Genomic DNA, 16,045 nt, shown 5'->3' with positions numbered 1-16,045 from the left:
TTTGAATGGAAATAGCTAAAATATACATGTATTTGCAAAATTTGACATTTTAAGGATCCTTTTATTAGTGTGACCGGGAAGAATATATATAACCTGACACTACTTTTACTTCAGTGTTAAAATATTCTTGATACCGGTATTTAAGATCATGACAGGTACGCAGTGTACACTAAAAGAAGAGAATCATTTTATTTTCAATCAATTTAAATGAGCTTTTAGTCAATTTTATCTTGTCCAGTAAAACAACTAATGTTACATGTGGATTTTAATGCTCTTGATCAAAGCATGTACGAGAATAATATGACTCACTTAAAATATCCAAATACTATCGTAAAAAAAATAACATTACTCAATAAAACTTCATGTTGGAAGTAATGAGTTTTCATTTATGTGTCATAAATCAAATATCAGCACAGTAATAATACTTTGCAGTAATATAACATATAATAGAGCTTGGTCCACAGAATTCTGTCTATGCCTACATGCACCAATATCTTGTAAACCTTTCTCTAATCGTAAAAAGAGCATTCCTCTTTGATTGACAATTCGCAAGCATTTTATTGTTCAATTATGCCTCGGAACAGCAGTTGCGTTACAAACATGTCAGTTCGTAACAACTATTAGGCCTCAATTTCGTCTGGTAATGGGAATTCATCTTTGATAGGGAGTTTTGGTGCTTGGCTTTTATGAATGCGCCTTCAAGTTGTTTGTTACTGTTCAAATATTCTGCGTCAGTGGCTAGTGGTTATCCTTTAAATTAATATTGCTAAACTGTATTGAGAGAGAAATTTGAAGTAGGGATCTGAAGGGATTAAGTTCTGATTTCCTTGTTAAAACCAGTTTAAAAGTTCATTTTTGTTACAAAGAAATCTTTTTAAATAGCGCACATCCATAGTCAAACATTAACAATTAATTTTATTTGTTTTATTAATGCAAAAACAGGTTTTCCAAAACCGGGATATTGGCGTCGTTTTGCGAAAGTAAACAAAAAATTGGCCATAATTCACTGAATACACAATCGCTGATCAAACAATGACTGTTCGTATTTACAATGATTTTACCTATAGATTTAAATGATTTAGAGAGATCGCAAAACTTGCAATAAAATATTCTAACAAAATCATAACAAAAAAAAATAAAAACATGGTTAACAGGTTACAAATATATACTCAATGAAAATGAATACACAACTTTTTTTCATTGTTTAGGTAATTTCCTGTGCACTTTCATAAGACCCCCGTTTTGTGGACACAAGATATAGTCGCTTTCCACTCGGAATACTCGGAAGCTTCATCCGGTGTCCGAATACGGGCGATTCAGGCTGTAAACTCTGAATATAATTATGGGGAGTCACTTGGTTCTCGCGCGCCGATACGCCCGCAATGGGCTTCAGAGGGCGGCGCAACGCCCGTGGGCTTTCCATCCAATCCGCCTGCTGTCTTCTAGAACTTGTAGGGGTCGGGGGTTCTCGTATCCTGGGACCGTTTGACGTTCTGCCGTTGTCCCCTTCGTCTAACAGTCTGTTAATATCACGATCAAACGTCGACTCTCGCCGGAAGCTGTTGGATATTGGTGTTCCGGGCCGGTGAATCTGAAGAGTTGGGATGTCCATTATCATTTTGCTGCTCGACATGTTCGGTTTGGCATCCCTGTCAAGCAGTATGCGTAGTCCTTTCTGATCTCGCACCGAACCGGCTTTTGCGTTTCCGTCGTTAATTAAACATTTGCAAAACTCCGGCATTTGAAGCTTGACGGCCAATTCAAGGGCGTTCAAGCTGTGAGCATTGCGTAGCTTAAGATCCACGTCTTGTTTCAATGAGAGATCGACGAGCATTCGAAGTGCTAGCAAATTCGACGAATTTATGGCGTGCATTACTGCAGTGAATCCGTCACTGTCCTGTACGTTGTAGTCGCATCTTTTATTTCTCGATATCAACCTCACAATGTCCACTCGATCACATTCCATGCACGCGAACATCAGCGCCGTCTGGCCATTCTCGTCCTGAGCGTTTACGTCAGCGCCGTGACGTAACAGTAAGCGTACTATGTGTGTGCGCACTTCGTCATTGGTGCAACATACTGCGTACATTAATGGTGTCTTGTTTTCTCCATCTCGTACATTTATATCGTCCAGTTGCCCCAGTATTTTGTCTATTTGGCGGACCTTTCCGTTTGCGATGGCCAAGAACAGTTTTGCTACTTCACGTACATCCTCCATTGCAAGAGAACTTATATTTCCGGTGCATTTTGCGTATCCATACTTTCTGCCTTGTATCTAAGTGAAAAATGCAAATAAAAAAAATATTAATTACACGAGCATTGCACTTTAAAGTCGGTAGGGTTCACAAAACACCTCTTTTGTTACGAAAATGCTTTTACAAGCTACAGCACTGTTGCAATTAACAACGGACGGAAGAGATGTGTGCTAATATAGATAAACAATCCCATCTTTCTTCCCTTTAATAGCGACGACATTTATAACACAACACTTCTTTCTTGCCTTTTATTGCAGGAAATAAGACTAATTGCTCCAATAACTGTAGTGTATTGGAAAGATATATACATATAAATAACTTAATGAATGTACTTTTCTTTGGGATTCTGAAATAATTGGAATTTATTGCAATTTTGGCTTTTATATATGCAAGGCTCTAAAAGTTTCGCTACCGTTTTCACTGTTGTAATGCCGGTGTATTGGCGTCAGATTTTGTCTACTCTGATTATTGTTTTGTTCGTGTTTAATCCAAGATATCATCAGAAAAGTCAAAGACACCGTTATTTATTTGAAATTTATGAATCTGTTCTTTTTGTAGAGAAAATATTCATTCCAAAAATAGCACAATGGTGTGAGCCTTTGAATAATTATATAGAAAGAAAAAGACGAATTTTTTAAAAATAATGACCTTTATAACATTCATGTATGTCTAGAAATGGATACATGTAGCAGAAATAGTATACAGATTCTCCCGAATTGGAAAATGCGTGTTATTGGCACATTTAGATTAACTACATGTACATATCGTGGATTTTATCCAAAACAAAATTAATGATGTGACATTTAGCACATCGATGACAGGGATCGTGTTTTATCAATTAATCCTTTGGGGTGTATTAACTATATTTGAATTTCACATTTTTTGGGTTACATCAACCTTATTTTGCAATAATGACAGTGTACGCATCAAACAGACGTTATAACCTCTCCATTTAAATCATTTTTTATATTGTTTTAGATAAATGCAGGAAGTATTAATAATTCAAAAATATAATTTCATTCAGATCAATTAATTTATGTTTTCCCTTCCAGTTAACGTTGTGTTTTTATTTCTTGCAACTTATACCTTGTGGAAGAGTTTAATCTCGCCAAAATCTCGTTTGTTATCTCGCATTGGAAGCAGACGAACTGGGGGTTACTTATTGGGTTTTATGTCTTTGGAATATCTCGGGAGATGTTATTGACATGAAAAGGGCTGACAGATACGTAAATTATTCATTAAGGGAGAAACACGTATTGTTTCTGAAGGTCTTTTCTGTCCTTAACGCGATTAAATAAATAAATTAGAGCATCCAGAGACAATCTCTTGTAGGTCAATATGTCATTATTTTCCATTTATGTAGTAATAGCATCTTTTAACATTTCATTAAAGTTAGTTTTATAAGCGTTTTATTAGGACTTAAACCTTCGATGTAATATATTATAGTTCTGATTAGACCAGTTACATTCAGTGCATCCATTATAGTGTGGTCTGTACTCAAAGACTGCTTTATAATACTATTATCTTTCTCTAGCTTAAAGACCAAGGAGCTTCAGTATTGCACTGCTTAAAAGGTAAAAACACATACTTACAGGCTCGCTTTCAACACTATTATAATCAGAATCCTCCTCCATTTTGTTTCAGTAACAATAATAATATGTTGACCTGTTGACCACTTTAACCATGTTCTGTGAGCGTATGTCTGTGAAATGTGGTTCGATTTGATTTGACTTTTCTACAGGGAATGTTGATCTTGGTTTCTAACAATACCCCTTTCTGTTTCTGGGTTCATGAATATTTGATCTTAGACCCTCAATACATATCGGACCTAATAAGGGTATAAAGCATCTGTCATTATTTTGATCAGGAAATCCGATTCATTAATACTGCATTAGGCACAGGTAAATACACATACAATGCACGTGTTAAACTAATTAATGTATCCTACAAGTTTCTGCTAATATCAATGCTGATTTGTACATAAAGCACGGCTAGATCACGCCTCGAGTATTTTTTCAGATCTTATCATTTTTGAAGGATTATACATGTGTGTATTAATCAAAGAAATGTGTTCTCGAGTTTTAAACAATGCAAATCTAAGGTGTGTTATTGATTAATTAGTCGATTGAGAGAGAGAGAGAGAGAGAGAGAGAGAGAGAGAGAGAGAGAGAGAGAGAGAGAGATGTAGACTTACAATACACTAAAACACCCTTCAACAACTTTAAAAACAAATTAAAGTCTCTCAAACCCATAAAGAAAACCAAATTAAAAACAAAATGTCGACAATGAATTTTCTTACCTGTCTGCCTCAATCCCTTGTCCTAAACCATGGCTCAAAAGGAACTTTATTATTCCATGTCCAATACTGCATCAATATTGACCCTTGCCAAAAAAATCTGAAATTGCAACAACAACTTCTTGACTTCAATTATCAAATCGCCTACGTTGGTTCTAATATTTCATGGAGTTAATTTAATTGTTCCAGCTCCAGCGAGAACATTGAACTCCTATAACGTTACTGGGTTTTGTTCGATATCTAAAACAGCACACAAAAATAATTCATATGTATTGTCCAGTCTTAACAAAAACCGACATCTGGAGTATGCCAACATTCTTCATATTTCTTGCATCGGTTATAGAAGACTTATAACTTAGAGATTCATATTCCGATTGCTCCTGTTTTATTTGTTCTCTGGGGATATCAGGTTCTTCTTCCAAATGTATTTTTAAGGGGTCACTCTGACGTCATCGGCTTTGTTGATATCTTTATTACCTGACTGCTCGAAAGGTATAATTATGAAGGAATTGGAGTATCACGAAAAGTCTATATTTGATTGTTATCTCCTTGAACCGTTGTGTGTTCCTCGCAGGGCTTTAAAATGAGAATTCTATAAACTAAATAATTAAAGTCTTTCTCCGTTCATTAGAATCATGTTTTTTTAAGGTTCTATTAAAATGACCCGTTTAAATACTGACAGGTTTTTTTCTTCTATTCCTGTTCTCTCTAAATGTTTAATCGACAGGTTTAAAAGTATTCCCTAGTCTGGTTCCTCTCTTTCTCTCCCCAGGAGGCGACTTGTATTTGATTAAATGCCAATTGCAAACCAATTTTCGGGTAGATTTTCGAATTCAAAACCTAATAAAAATGACAGTGACGGGCGTAAATTGGCAAAATAAACAATTAATGCCGAAAATCATAAGCGTTTGCCTTCCGAATTATTTGAAACATGCGTTCTCTTTTATCGTAGTGACGTAGAAAGAGATCGTTTGCTTACCAGGCTATGTGAACCCGGGTATTTAGTGTACGCGCAAATTGCATGTGTAAATTGGGTTGCTTTAAACATTCAGCTATCTAAAAAAAAAAAAAAAAATTCTTTATCGAAATATTTAACTTTCTCGATTACCTTTTAAAAAATCGCCCAATTTAAATGCAACTGAAGACAATCTCATATTTTAATATGAACATTGTGTTTTTAAACATTTCGTTGTGGCTTATTTGTTTGACTTTTAAAAGTTATCGATTATTTTAATTATTACTTTAATTGGCATTGTGATGTGGTCTTTCAAACATTACTCACAGTTGATCTTGATTCTTTCACTATTGATTTTACCGCCTCCTATTAACTTTTTTTTTGTTCCACAAAACAACAAGAGGGAAAAAAACATTTCTTGCATAGAATTACTTTGCGTTCTCATCCTAAAAAATCGACAACCTTATCATAAAGAACAATTGCCTTTTTCATTTCGTAAAAAAAAAAATTATTGAGTCACTTATTTGGTTTGAACTAGTATGCTGGGGTCGTTTAAGAGCATAATTTTTTTTCTTCAATTGTGCCTTTAGTAAAAGAAATATACCATAGTTGAACAGCATAATGAAACCATAGTAAACATTGCTTAAAACTTATTTACGAAGAAATTCATATATGAATAAATCGAAAATAAAGATATATGTCCTTGTTCTTATACAATGCACACAATGGAACATTGAACGGTTTATTCGGTGCGGGCCAATTTATGCTTAATACATGACATTCTGAGGTTCAAAGTTCCTTGCAGCCAAACTGCGCAAACCGGGGAAACCACGCTTTTTGTTCAGTATGGCATCCATAAACAAACACGAAATATGCATTATATGAAAATATTATCAGGAAACGAATCAAAAACAAAAACAAACCCCTCAAAATTAGCGATTTAAAGATACCGTTTGCAAAAGACTGCAAGAGCAAAAAATGCAAAAGGTGTTTTGTTTTTTTGTGGACATTTATATGAATACACCTCAAGGTGATATTTTAATTTGGCCGATGTTTTATTCATATCGCCCAAACCGAAGACGGGTAATCCTCGAGGAGTCAGTTTGTCGCCGAAGTCAGCGAGTGTCAAACATCCTTCGCCAGCAGTAGTATTGAGATTAGTGAAAAAAGAAGAAGCAATTATGGAAATAAAGCCAATAGTCTTCGATTTCTTGTAAAACAACATTTCTGAAAGACAGTTTCATTGTCATTCTTGTGTCATTTGTTTATGATGTCTGCATAATCAGAATGGAAAGGATGTTTTAGAAAGGACACAAACTGCAGCACTCATAAATTACTTTTATTTTAGCATCACTTCGGGGTGTCCATTTAAACGCTAATTATCTATTTACAAGTAACGCGAGTAGGAAAACGTTATATTTATTTCGGCTACAGCTTCGCATTCAGTTCTCCTTGTTTCTTTCAAATTTCATAACGTTTCCAAATTACATATGTAATTGCTATTTTGGTCATGGGTTTACCAATACATGATAAACGCATGCGCAAACACGTGCACAATCTACACATCTACAAGAAGGTTGTTGCAAGTCACTGCACACATATTTGCGGAATGTGATGATATATAGATACATCAGATAGTAACCAAATTTAGAATTTTATTTTGATTTTTGTTGGTGTTGCCGTTTGATTTGTATCAGATCTTGTAAGATCAAGTTGCTTAGATCACACGCCAACAAAATAATGCCGGTGTTCATTGTTTTAATACATGTTTCGCATACTTATTGCAAAATAAGAATACATTGCTACAGCACTTTTTTCATACCCATTGCGTTTGATATTATGTCAATCCAAATAGCATATATGGTTTTACTACAATATAAAGATTAATGTTCCAATACCTATTCCATACAAAATATTTGTCAATGCAAAAAAAAAAATGATTTATTTTTAAATTCAAAAATACTCGTTTTTGTTTGGAAATGAAAGGCCAATCTCACAGCTGCTATTTTTGCATAGAAACTCTATATATCTGACAGAATGTAAAGTCAACAATTTCAGTTAAAGCTGGTGTTTTTAAAGACTAGTTTAGTATTGTGCATTTGACCAGTTTTATTAATTGGTGAAGAATTTTCTTAATAATAATAAATTTTGTTTAAGTTAACAAAGACTATTTTACAAAAGCTGTGATTGAAAACTTTATTTGATATCTATAGTCGATCTAATATATATTGTAAAACTGTGGCAAAAGTAGTATTTATTAACAGTTAACACAAAAATTCAAGAAAACCTTACCTTGTGGTTTAAACCGATTCAACGTGTACATGTACATCGCAAAGTGCTGCATAGGTAACCTGATCAAACATTTGATGTAAACAGAGTCATTTTGATAATCAACAAAAAGCTTTTTTGTAGGACTGAAAGAAACAGATGATCTTGGATGAGTTATGTAAAATCTACAATGCAACTTTGCCGATAGCCTTTTAAATATAACCGAACGGTTACTGAATATTAAATATTATGCGAACTTATATATCTGGTTATCGATAAATAGACCGAATCATTAAATTGACGAATGTATTCTCTTGTGGTTGAAAAGCTGCTGTCTTTTTAACACAGTCTAATCGCAATTGAAATCTCCTATGTTATGCACGTTATTGTGTTAACACCCAGCGTCAAGGCTCTTGTAATACAAACACCAAGCGCGGATCTAGAGGGGGTCGGGGGGATCCCCCGGAAAATTCAAATTTAAACTTAATTTAAAAATTCACATAGTAAAATGACCGAAAATAGCCCTTGGACCCCCCCCCCACCCCGGGCAAACAAAATTATTCCTCGGAACCTACCTCCTTACCCCCTTCCACTGAATACTTGGGGGGGGGGGGGGCAGGTATACTTTACACTTTTCACTTCAATTTCCTTATTTATTTCCTTATTTTGAATTCAAATTTTACCTGGTCACAGAAAAGTGAGTTCAGATGCAACAGTAATTTCACTAGCTGCAGGTCTGTAGCTCCCGGTCTGAAAATTATGAAGATCCCACTCCCTGGGTCGTGTATCCGAGTTTTTTCAGACCGGGAGCTAAGTACCTGCTGCTATAATTTTACTTGAACCTGCATAGGCGTCGGAACCAGGGGGTAGCCCCCCCCCCCCCCCCACACACACTTTTTTTGCAAATGTAGACCTAACCATTAGGCACATAGCATTAAAGAGGGTTTAGCCCCCCCTCCCACTTTTTTATCGCCGGAAGTATAGTTGTTCATAAATTAACCTTGTAAGATTGATAAGGTTGTAGTAATAGGCCTACCCCCCCCCCCCCCCCCCCCCGAACCGATTAGGAATATCCAGATTTGGGGGAAAAAATTTGGGTAGGGAAAAGAATTTTGGATAGGCATAATCACCCCCCCCCCACCCCCCGGATTAGGATTTTCATGATTTTGGGAAATATTTTTTCGAAATATTTCTGAGGATAAGTCTAGCCCCCCCCCCCCCCCCAACTTTCAATTTGCTTCCGACGCCAGTGACCTGGATAAAAACATTTTGATGAGGTTGATACAAAAGACATGCACAAATAGGTGAAATCTAATTTAAATTAGAATTCCATCCGCTCCTCGATTTTCGTTGATTTCACAACAACGTATTGAAAACTGGGGAATGTAAATGTATGAAACTTGTAATTTTAATAAGATTAACAAAAGTGAGAGGAAAAGTTGTATTAGACGTTCAATCATAAAAAATAGTAATTTCGCTTGAGCCTTAATACATGTACATGTGTTTACTATAGTCTGTCCCGGGTTATTTATTCCGAGATAAATTGACAATTGTCAATTAATATTAGAGAATTTTTTAGTAAATTGAATAGATTTTTAAGTTATCAAAAATTCCCAAGCAAAATAACAATAATTTTGTCGCATAATATACCTAATTGTCATGTACGAGCCGATTTCGAAAGTCTACGGGACTTTCCAATGTTAATTTCGGCCATTGCTGCCAAGCGTACGAGGGAGTAGTTATTATTTTGAAGTTATTAGTTGAAAAGGTCATGGCCATTTCTTGTGACATCACATCAGTTTAAGCAGACAGCATAGAGAACTGTGCCCTTTTGTGGTGGAATTAAATCTTTGTGATGTTATTGCACATGTGACTCTTAAAGTAGTGATAATATATGATGTTTTGTGAAATATCTTCCAGACAATTTCGTCTGCTTTGATTACATTGTGTTTATTGGGATGTAAGGAATTTTAGTGACAAAGGTGCATTCAAAAGGTAAGTTTAGAGAAACATAAAGATACATTTATATGAATAAATGGTATAATTCTTGCCAGGCCTAAAGTATAAAAAAAATAAAACAGTCGGGTTCTAGCCTATAGAGACAATGAAGTCATTGCAAACTTGTGCTGTATTTTTATAATAATCAACGATATAAAATTCATAAGCAATTATACCTCCATGGACTTTACAGCCTTTGCACCTTTGGTTTTAGGCATCTTGTCTTCTTCAAGTTAGTGTTAATATAAATTGTACGAGACGAAACAGCAGACTATATCTACATATATGTATAAGTTATCCTCGGTACGGATGCGTTAAAAATTACGGCTATTACAGAGATATTCCGAAAGTAAGCGTTACAACGGCAACGTGCGCGACGGAGATATACGTCATCAACGTAACAATACGTAAAGCCACGAACATATCTAAATAATAACTGGCCCCGCCCGAAGTGGCAGCCATTTTCTCCAATGTTAATTCCCCGTAAGGTTTTATTTTTGTATCGTTTAGTTAAGACGTTTGACTTTGTGAAACGTCTTTATGGCAGATGTCTTGGGATTTTTTCCTTCTAGTGAAAAAATATGGTTTTAACCCTGGTGTTTCATAAACATCGATTTATTTAGGGAAATGTGCGGCAAAAATAACTCGGGACAGACTATAAAGTCTGTTCCAAGTTATTGCTTCCATCAATTTTTGATGATTTTTAATAAAAATACACATACTGGTGAAAGAAATACAATTGAAATCGATGAAAGGGAATATATCCAAGATATCTTCATTGAACAAGTAATCCCTTTTCACTCATAAAATTTCACAGGAACGAAAATAATTTTCTTGCGGAGATTTGTAATGGAAAATGTTTACATCTTTTCTCCATTCGGAATACACTCGGAATACATCGCGCAATTTTTTAACATTATCACCCGAGCTTATTAATGGCTGATGCAATGCAAAATCTCCGTAGACTTTCAATTTTTGGATGTGTACTGAAACCTGAAGCGGTAGAGGGGGCGTTTCAAAACAGATAATCTGGACATTTTTCATATTAGTGGATGAACGTAGTTTGAGCACAAAGGTATTTACTATTATTGAAATATCAAGCAAAAAGTGGTGGAGGCAAAACCTCGGGACAGAGTATAGTTACTGTATCAAACCGAGCAGAATAGATCGATCCTGTTGAGACTGGTATAGAGAACAGGAACATCCTATGCATGGAGAGAGAGAGAGAGAGAGAGAGAGAGAGAGAGGGGGAGAGAGAGAGAGAGTTCAATATAATTGACATTCAAAGAAACAACGACAATTTCACTCACTATTGACTCTAGGACAACACATGCAATAGAAATCATTATCGCAGTAACTCTTTGTCTCATTTGTTCAGAATGGACTTTTAAAAAGCCAGACTTCCCAAACATGATCATAACGATTAGATGCACATACCATAGGGAAACATTTTGCATGTGTTTTGAAAAGCAACATAGCTGAATGGAATATAAGACAATGACCTGCAATCACAACAGACATGCATATTATTGTACCAAGTCACATGTATTGTTTACGTCACTTTTATAAAATTACACATATTTGAAAGAAAATTACAAGTGAAATCGGTGAAAGGGAAAATATCCAAGATATCATTTTTTACTTGAAAAAAAAATCACAGGAACGAAAACATATTTCTTTCGGAGATTTTTGATGAAAAATGTTAACATCCTCTCAATTTCAGAAGTCACTGTGAAAATCTCCCCCGATTTTTCAACGTTATCATCCGGGTACTTTCGTGTCTGTTGCAATTCGAAATCCCCGTAGATTGCTTTACTAGTATTTTCGGTGTATTGAAACCTGAAAAGTGTTAGGGGTGTGTTTCAATGGAAAACTCTTGGAAGTATTTATTTATACTTTTTAAATTAATGAACGTCGTTTAAACTCTGGGGTTTTTTTTTTTTTTTTTTTATAAATATTGAGTAATTTTAAGGAAATTGTGAAACGAGAGTATATTGGGACATAGTAACATAATCTATGGTATGAAAGAGGCCTAATTTTTCCTCTACTTGACATGCATCTAACGAATGTGGCTTCTTACAGCGGATTGAAAGTCAGTCAAATGGACACAACTCCTGCAAGAATAACAGGCACGGATTCCTTTTTTCAGATAGTCCATTTCCTGCGTTAAAAGCCACAAGGCATTATTGTTATAAAACCTTTTAAAACTGATTATATGCATGCCAACTAGATTAAAATCCATACATATGCTTCAGCGTTATTTAATTTAGAACAGCAGTCAGCAAAATTTGTCATGTGCATTTTAGGGGGCAAATAAAGTGAAACAGATTTGGTCCCACTCTCTATTGCATGTACAATTATATGCCCCTTTGAACCCATAAAGAAGTGAACACCTTTAAAAGTTAGTAACTAACCAACCCAGTTGATTAATTCTATTATCCTTTTAAGGTAAAATGGGCAGCAATTTGCACTTCGAATTTTTTTTTATCATGGAATTATAATTATCTACTAAAATGACAAAAAACGATTATAATTTTTGTAAGTATGTTAGTCATATTTTTTTTTGAACGCAATGAATAGCCTCTGATTTGACCATCACATTTAAGTTAATGTTGCTCTATATGGATTATGTACTCGATATGTGAACAAGTATGGGGTGGGCGTAAAATATCTATATGCTCAATGGTATAAATTATATATTATAGGTGGAAGCTCTCTCTCTCTCTCTCTCTCTCTCTCTCTCTCTCTCTCTCTCTCTCTCTCTCTCTCTCTCTCTCTCTCTCTCTCTCTCTCTCTCACTCTCTCTCTCTCTCTCTCTCTCTCTCTCTCTCTCTCTCTCTCTCTCTCTCTCTCTCTCTCTCTCTCTCTCTCTCTCTCTCTCTCTCTCTCTCTCTAATAAAAATGTATCTTGTCACGAGAGCATCAAACCAAAGGTGAGGATTATCATAAACCATTATTGTTTATTGTTTCCCAAAAAAAAGTTAAAGCTACTTTCATATAGGTTTCCCCTTACAATTAACACCTACTTTGTCCGGAATGGTCTATGGTTGATTGCTGATCAAGATTGTCTATGATGATCGCTCACTCCACGGTCGACCATCACTGTCCACGTGACCAAGATCATAGTCACCCATTGTTCTGAGCAGTCTTCGAGGACAGCAGAGGATAATGACCTATGCAAGGTTTAAATGAAAAGGTTCCCTCCTGGGAGATTTGCCTTTGTTTTAAATTCTTATCAAATCAAAAGGTAAATGTATGTAGAAATTTACATACGCACTATATGCTTGTCTTGTTATGCCGTTTGATGATTTTGCGTTTAACAGTCTGACCAAAAAGCAAACTGAAGGGGGGGGGGGGGCTATTTTCATTATCGCGATTTGACAGCCATTCTGTCTTTCCTTCGTTTTCTAGTCTTGTTTATTTTATTTTCAATTTGAAATGGTCTTCTTAGAATTGGTAATTATGCTGGATTTTGTGAAACATATTTGAAAGTGATACATCTAAAGTTTACTTGCAACAAACCATGAGCTGATAAGAAAAAAAACTTTCTAGGGGCTGGGATAATTTTGTTTGCCGGAAACATCAATGACTTAATATCGGTAAATTAATATGAATGTAGGTTTGAATTTTTCCGGGGGGGGGGGGGGTCCCAATGACACTCTAATATAGATCCGTGACAGATTTCACCCTTTTTAAAAGGGGAATCCTCATCATTGTGAAAAACTGCCTCCCTTAAACAAAATTAATTTAATCTTAAAGTTTAGAGTAAGACAATATCTTGAAAACTGTTTTTTTCATTTTTTGTTTCAAAGAGGCATATTTTTAATAAATATGACGTTTGGAAAAATCATTAACACCTTCTAAAAATGATTTGTTAAATTAAATTTCTTCTGTTTAATTCATGTCTAGATTAGCCTAGTTAAAACGCAGTTAGAATATATTTTTTATACTTTCATGTTAAATACTGAAATCTGATTGGTTTAGACGCAGTTGGTAATCCGTTGAATTACCCTCAGCGTTAGCAACATACTTGGCAACGGGGTAACACAACGAATTGTTACATGCGCGTAAATTATGCGCGTACGGTTCGCCGTAGAATTCACTTCATTTCTATATAAAAGCAGTAAAATTTTCTTTAAAATTGAGACATTCAGTATAATAAAATAAATAGTGCCTGTTTGGGAGGGTAACTGTTGAAATTGACACCCCTCGAAAACCATTGTCAACCTCCGCTTCGAGTCGGTTGACAATGGTTGTCTCGGGGTGTCAATTTCAACAGTTACCCTCCCAAACAGGCACTATTTATATAATAACATGTTCTTGAATTTTCGACTGGGTTCGAATCCCGAAAAAGTTGAATTTTTAAAAACATATTTCTTTTTATCGCATGGAAAGGTAATATATATATATATATATATATATATATATATATATATATATATATATATATATATATATATATATATATATATATATATATATATATATATATATATATATATATATATATAATTTAAAAATGTCAGAATAAAATTATTTAAACTATTGTTCATGCAATATTTTGCATGCGTGCCTATTTTTTCATCATTACTGTGTGAAGTCCCTGTTATAAATTTGATATTGTTTTGAACAAAAGATTTTAATCAATGTACACAGTCTGCATCAATGTGGAAACCTTTCTATGAAATAACCGGGTATGTTGATTTAAATGAGACATGTACAAGTTGTTAAAAGCCAAAAAAAAAATCGTGTAAAAAAGTTTGAATCGGCGATGAAGCAATAGCTTAATAAAATATATACGGATAAATTTGTGCTACCTTTTCTTATCTAGACTTAGCTTTTAATATTTAGATACTATAGACACATGGGATGGTTATAATTACAACTCTGACGGTTTTGAAGAGCCAGAATAAGATTTATTCATGCGTCTTAAGAAGGATATTTTAAACACGCTGGAAAGAAGAAATCAAACTGATGTGTTAACATTAAAATACAGAATATATGGTAATCTTTCTAACTGTATTTGGGGGTTACCGTGTTCGATAGAAATGCGCGTAAAATGTTGAGGGGGGGGGGGGGTTGCCTAGTACCTACTGAACATACCCGCATTGAATGTAAATATAGTCGTCTACGTAATGTGTCTATATTTAATCAGATATGGCTCTGAAGCGATACAGATATCTAAAGGTCCTTTCCCCGTTAGGGAATACACCCGCTTTTTTGCAAAACATACTTTTATACAATTATTCAGATTGCCTTTCTTTATCTTTACATGTAGAAGAAATCCCTTATGTGCTGAAACGGACAATGACGGAACGTAGCTGTGAATTCTGGGCAATTTAAAGAATGCTTCGTTACGGAAAGACATTATCAACTGATCATTGCAACTCGAGTCTTCAACGGTAAGTTTCATAGCTTAAGTTAAGTTATTATGATAATCAGTCTCTTAGCATCAGATGGGGAGGTGGAGATGGTGCGGGGGCAATCCCCTTATCACTTTTTTAAAAACAATTTTTCGCTTAATTAAATTCATATTACCCCCCCCCCCCTTTGCCACGTGCATAAGGATTTTGATAATCGGCGAAGTAACATGTGGGTTGTGTTTTTTCTTCTGGTTTGCTTGTAAAGTTTCAGAGCAGTCCCCTACCCCCCCCCCCCCCCCCCCCCCATTCCCATCACTTTCAAAACTGATGTTTCGTGCCTGATAATTATTTTTTAAAAATTTTTTTACTGAAATTTAATGCAGAGCAGACATGTAGTAATGTAGTAAATGTACTTTTATTTGCTTTTTTTCGGTCGGGCGTGGTCAAATCCAATAACCCAAACTTTATAATAGATAAGACCACGCCAAGACTGAAATTATCACCTCATAATTTTCAAAGAATGGTTTCTTATTACTTTTGTTTATATCATTTCCAATATCTAAAGCTAAAACAACATTTTAAAATCACTATTTTTTTCATGTAGCACATGCTATGTATTACTACGCGGCGCAGCCAATAATGTGTTTCGGTTATGCTATAAGACACGCCCATTCATCTATTCATCTATTTCATCTACAATGAAATTATAGAGTTTTAGGTTTCAAAATTGATTCGTAATATTATTACAGACAAAGACAGTTGAAAATGTAAATATATATTAATAATTTACATGCAATTTGATTCTATATGGCGTCCAAAAATCTTTATGGGTATACAAATACATAAGCGGATCTAGACCCCCCCCCTTCCACACACACACACCGCAAATCATATAATTCCCTCTGACTCT

General features: G+C 34.9%; 1 protein-coding gene across 4 annotated transcripts; it reads right to left on the bottom strand.

Moving 5' to 3' along the window:
* Positions 1-909: 909 nt before the first annotated feature.
* LOC105329927 (ankyrin repeat domain-containing protein 34B) lies at positions 910-7,997 on the bottom strand. Of its 4 annotated transcripts, none has more exons than XM_066069152.1 (4): positions 7,799-7,997; positions 4,555-4,651; positions 3,848-4,083; positions 910-2,275 (listed from the first exon to the last, which is right to left on the bottom strand). In XM_066069152.1, exons 3-4 carry the CDS (start codon positions 3,887-3,889, stop codon positions 1,205-1,207), a joined length of 1,113 nt encoding a protein of 370 aa, XP_065925224.1. In that variant the 5' UTR covers positions 3,890-4,083; positions 4,555-4,651; positions 7,799-7,997; the 3' UTR covers positions 910-1,204. The 4 variants fall into 4 exon arrangements, with proteins under 4 accessions (XP_065925224.1, XP_065925225.1, XP_011429723.3 ...); XM_066069153.1 differs by lacking the exon at positions 7,799-7,997 and adding an exon at positions 4,849-5,181; XM_011431421.4 differs by lacking the exon at positions 3,848-4,083 and having other exon boundaries at positions 7,799-7,995.
* Between the last annotated feature and the right edge of the window lie 8,048 nt (positions 7,998-16,045).

This window comes from Magallana gigas, chromosome 8, assembly GCF_963853765.1.
Source record: "Magallana gigas chromosome 8, xbMagGiga1.1, whole genome shotgun sequence".
NCBI lineage: Eukaryota > Metazoa > Mollusca > Bivalvia > Ostreida > Ostreidae > Magallana > Magallana gigas.
Note: the sequence above shows the minus strand (reverse complement) of the source record. Positions and strands in the feature narration are given on the sequence as shown.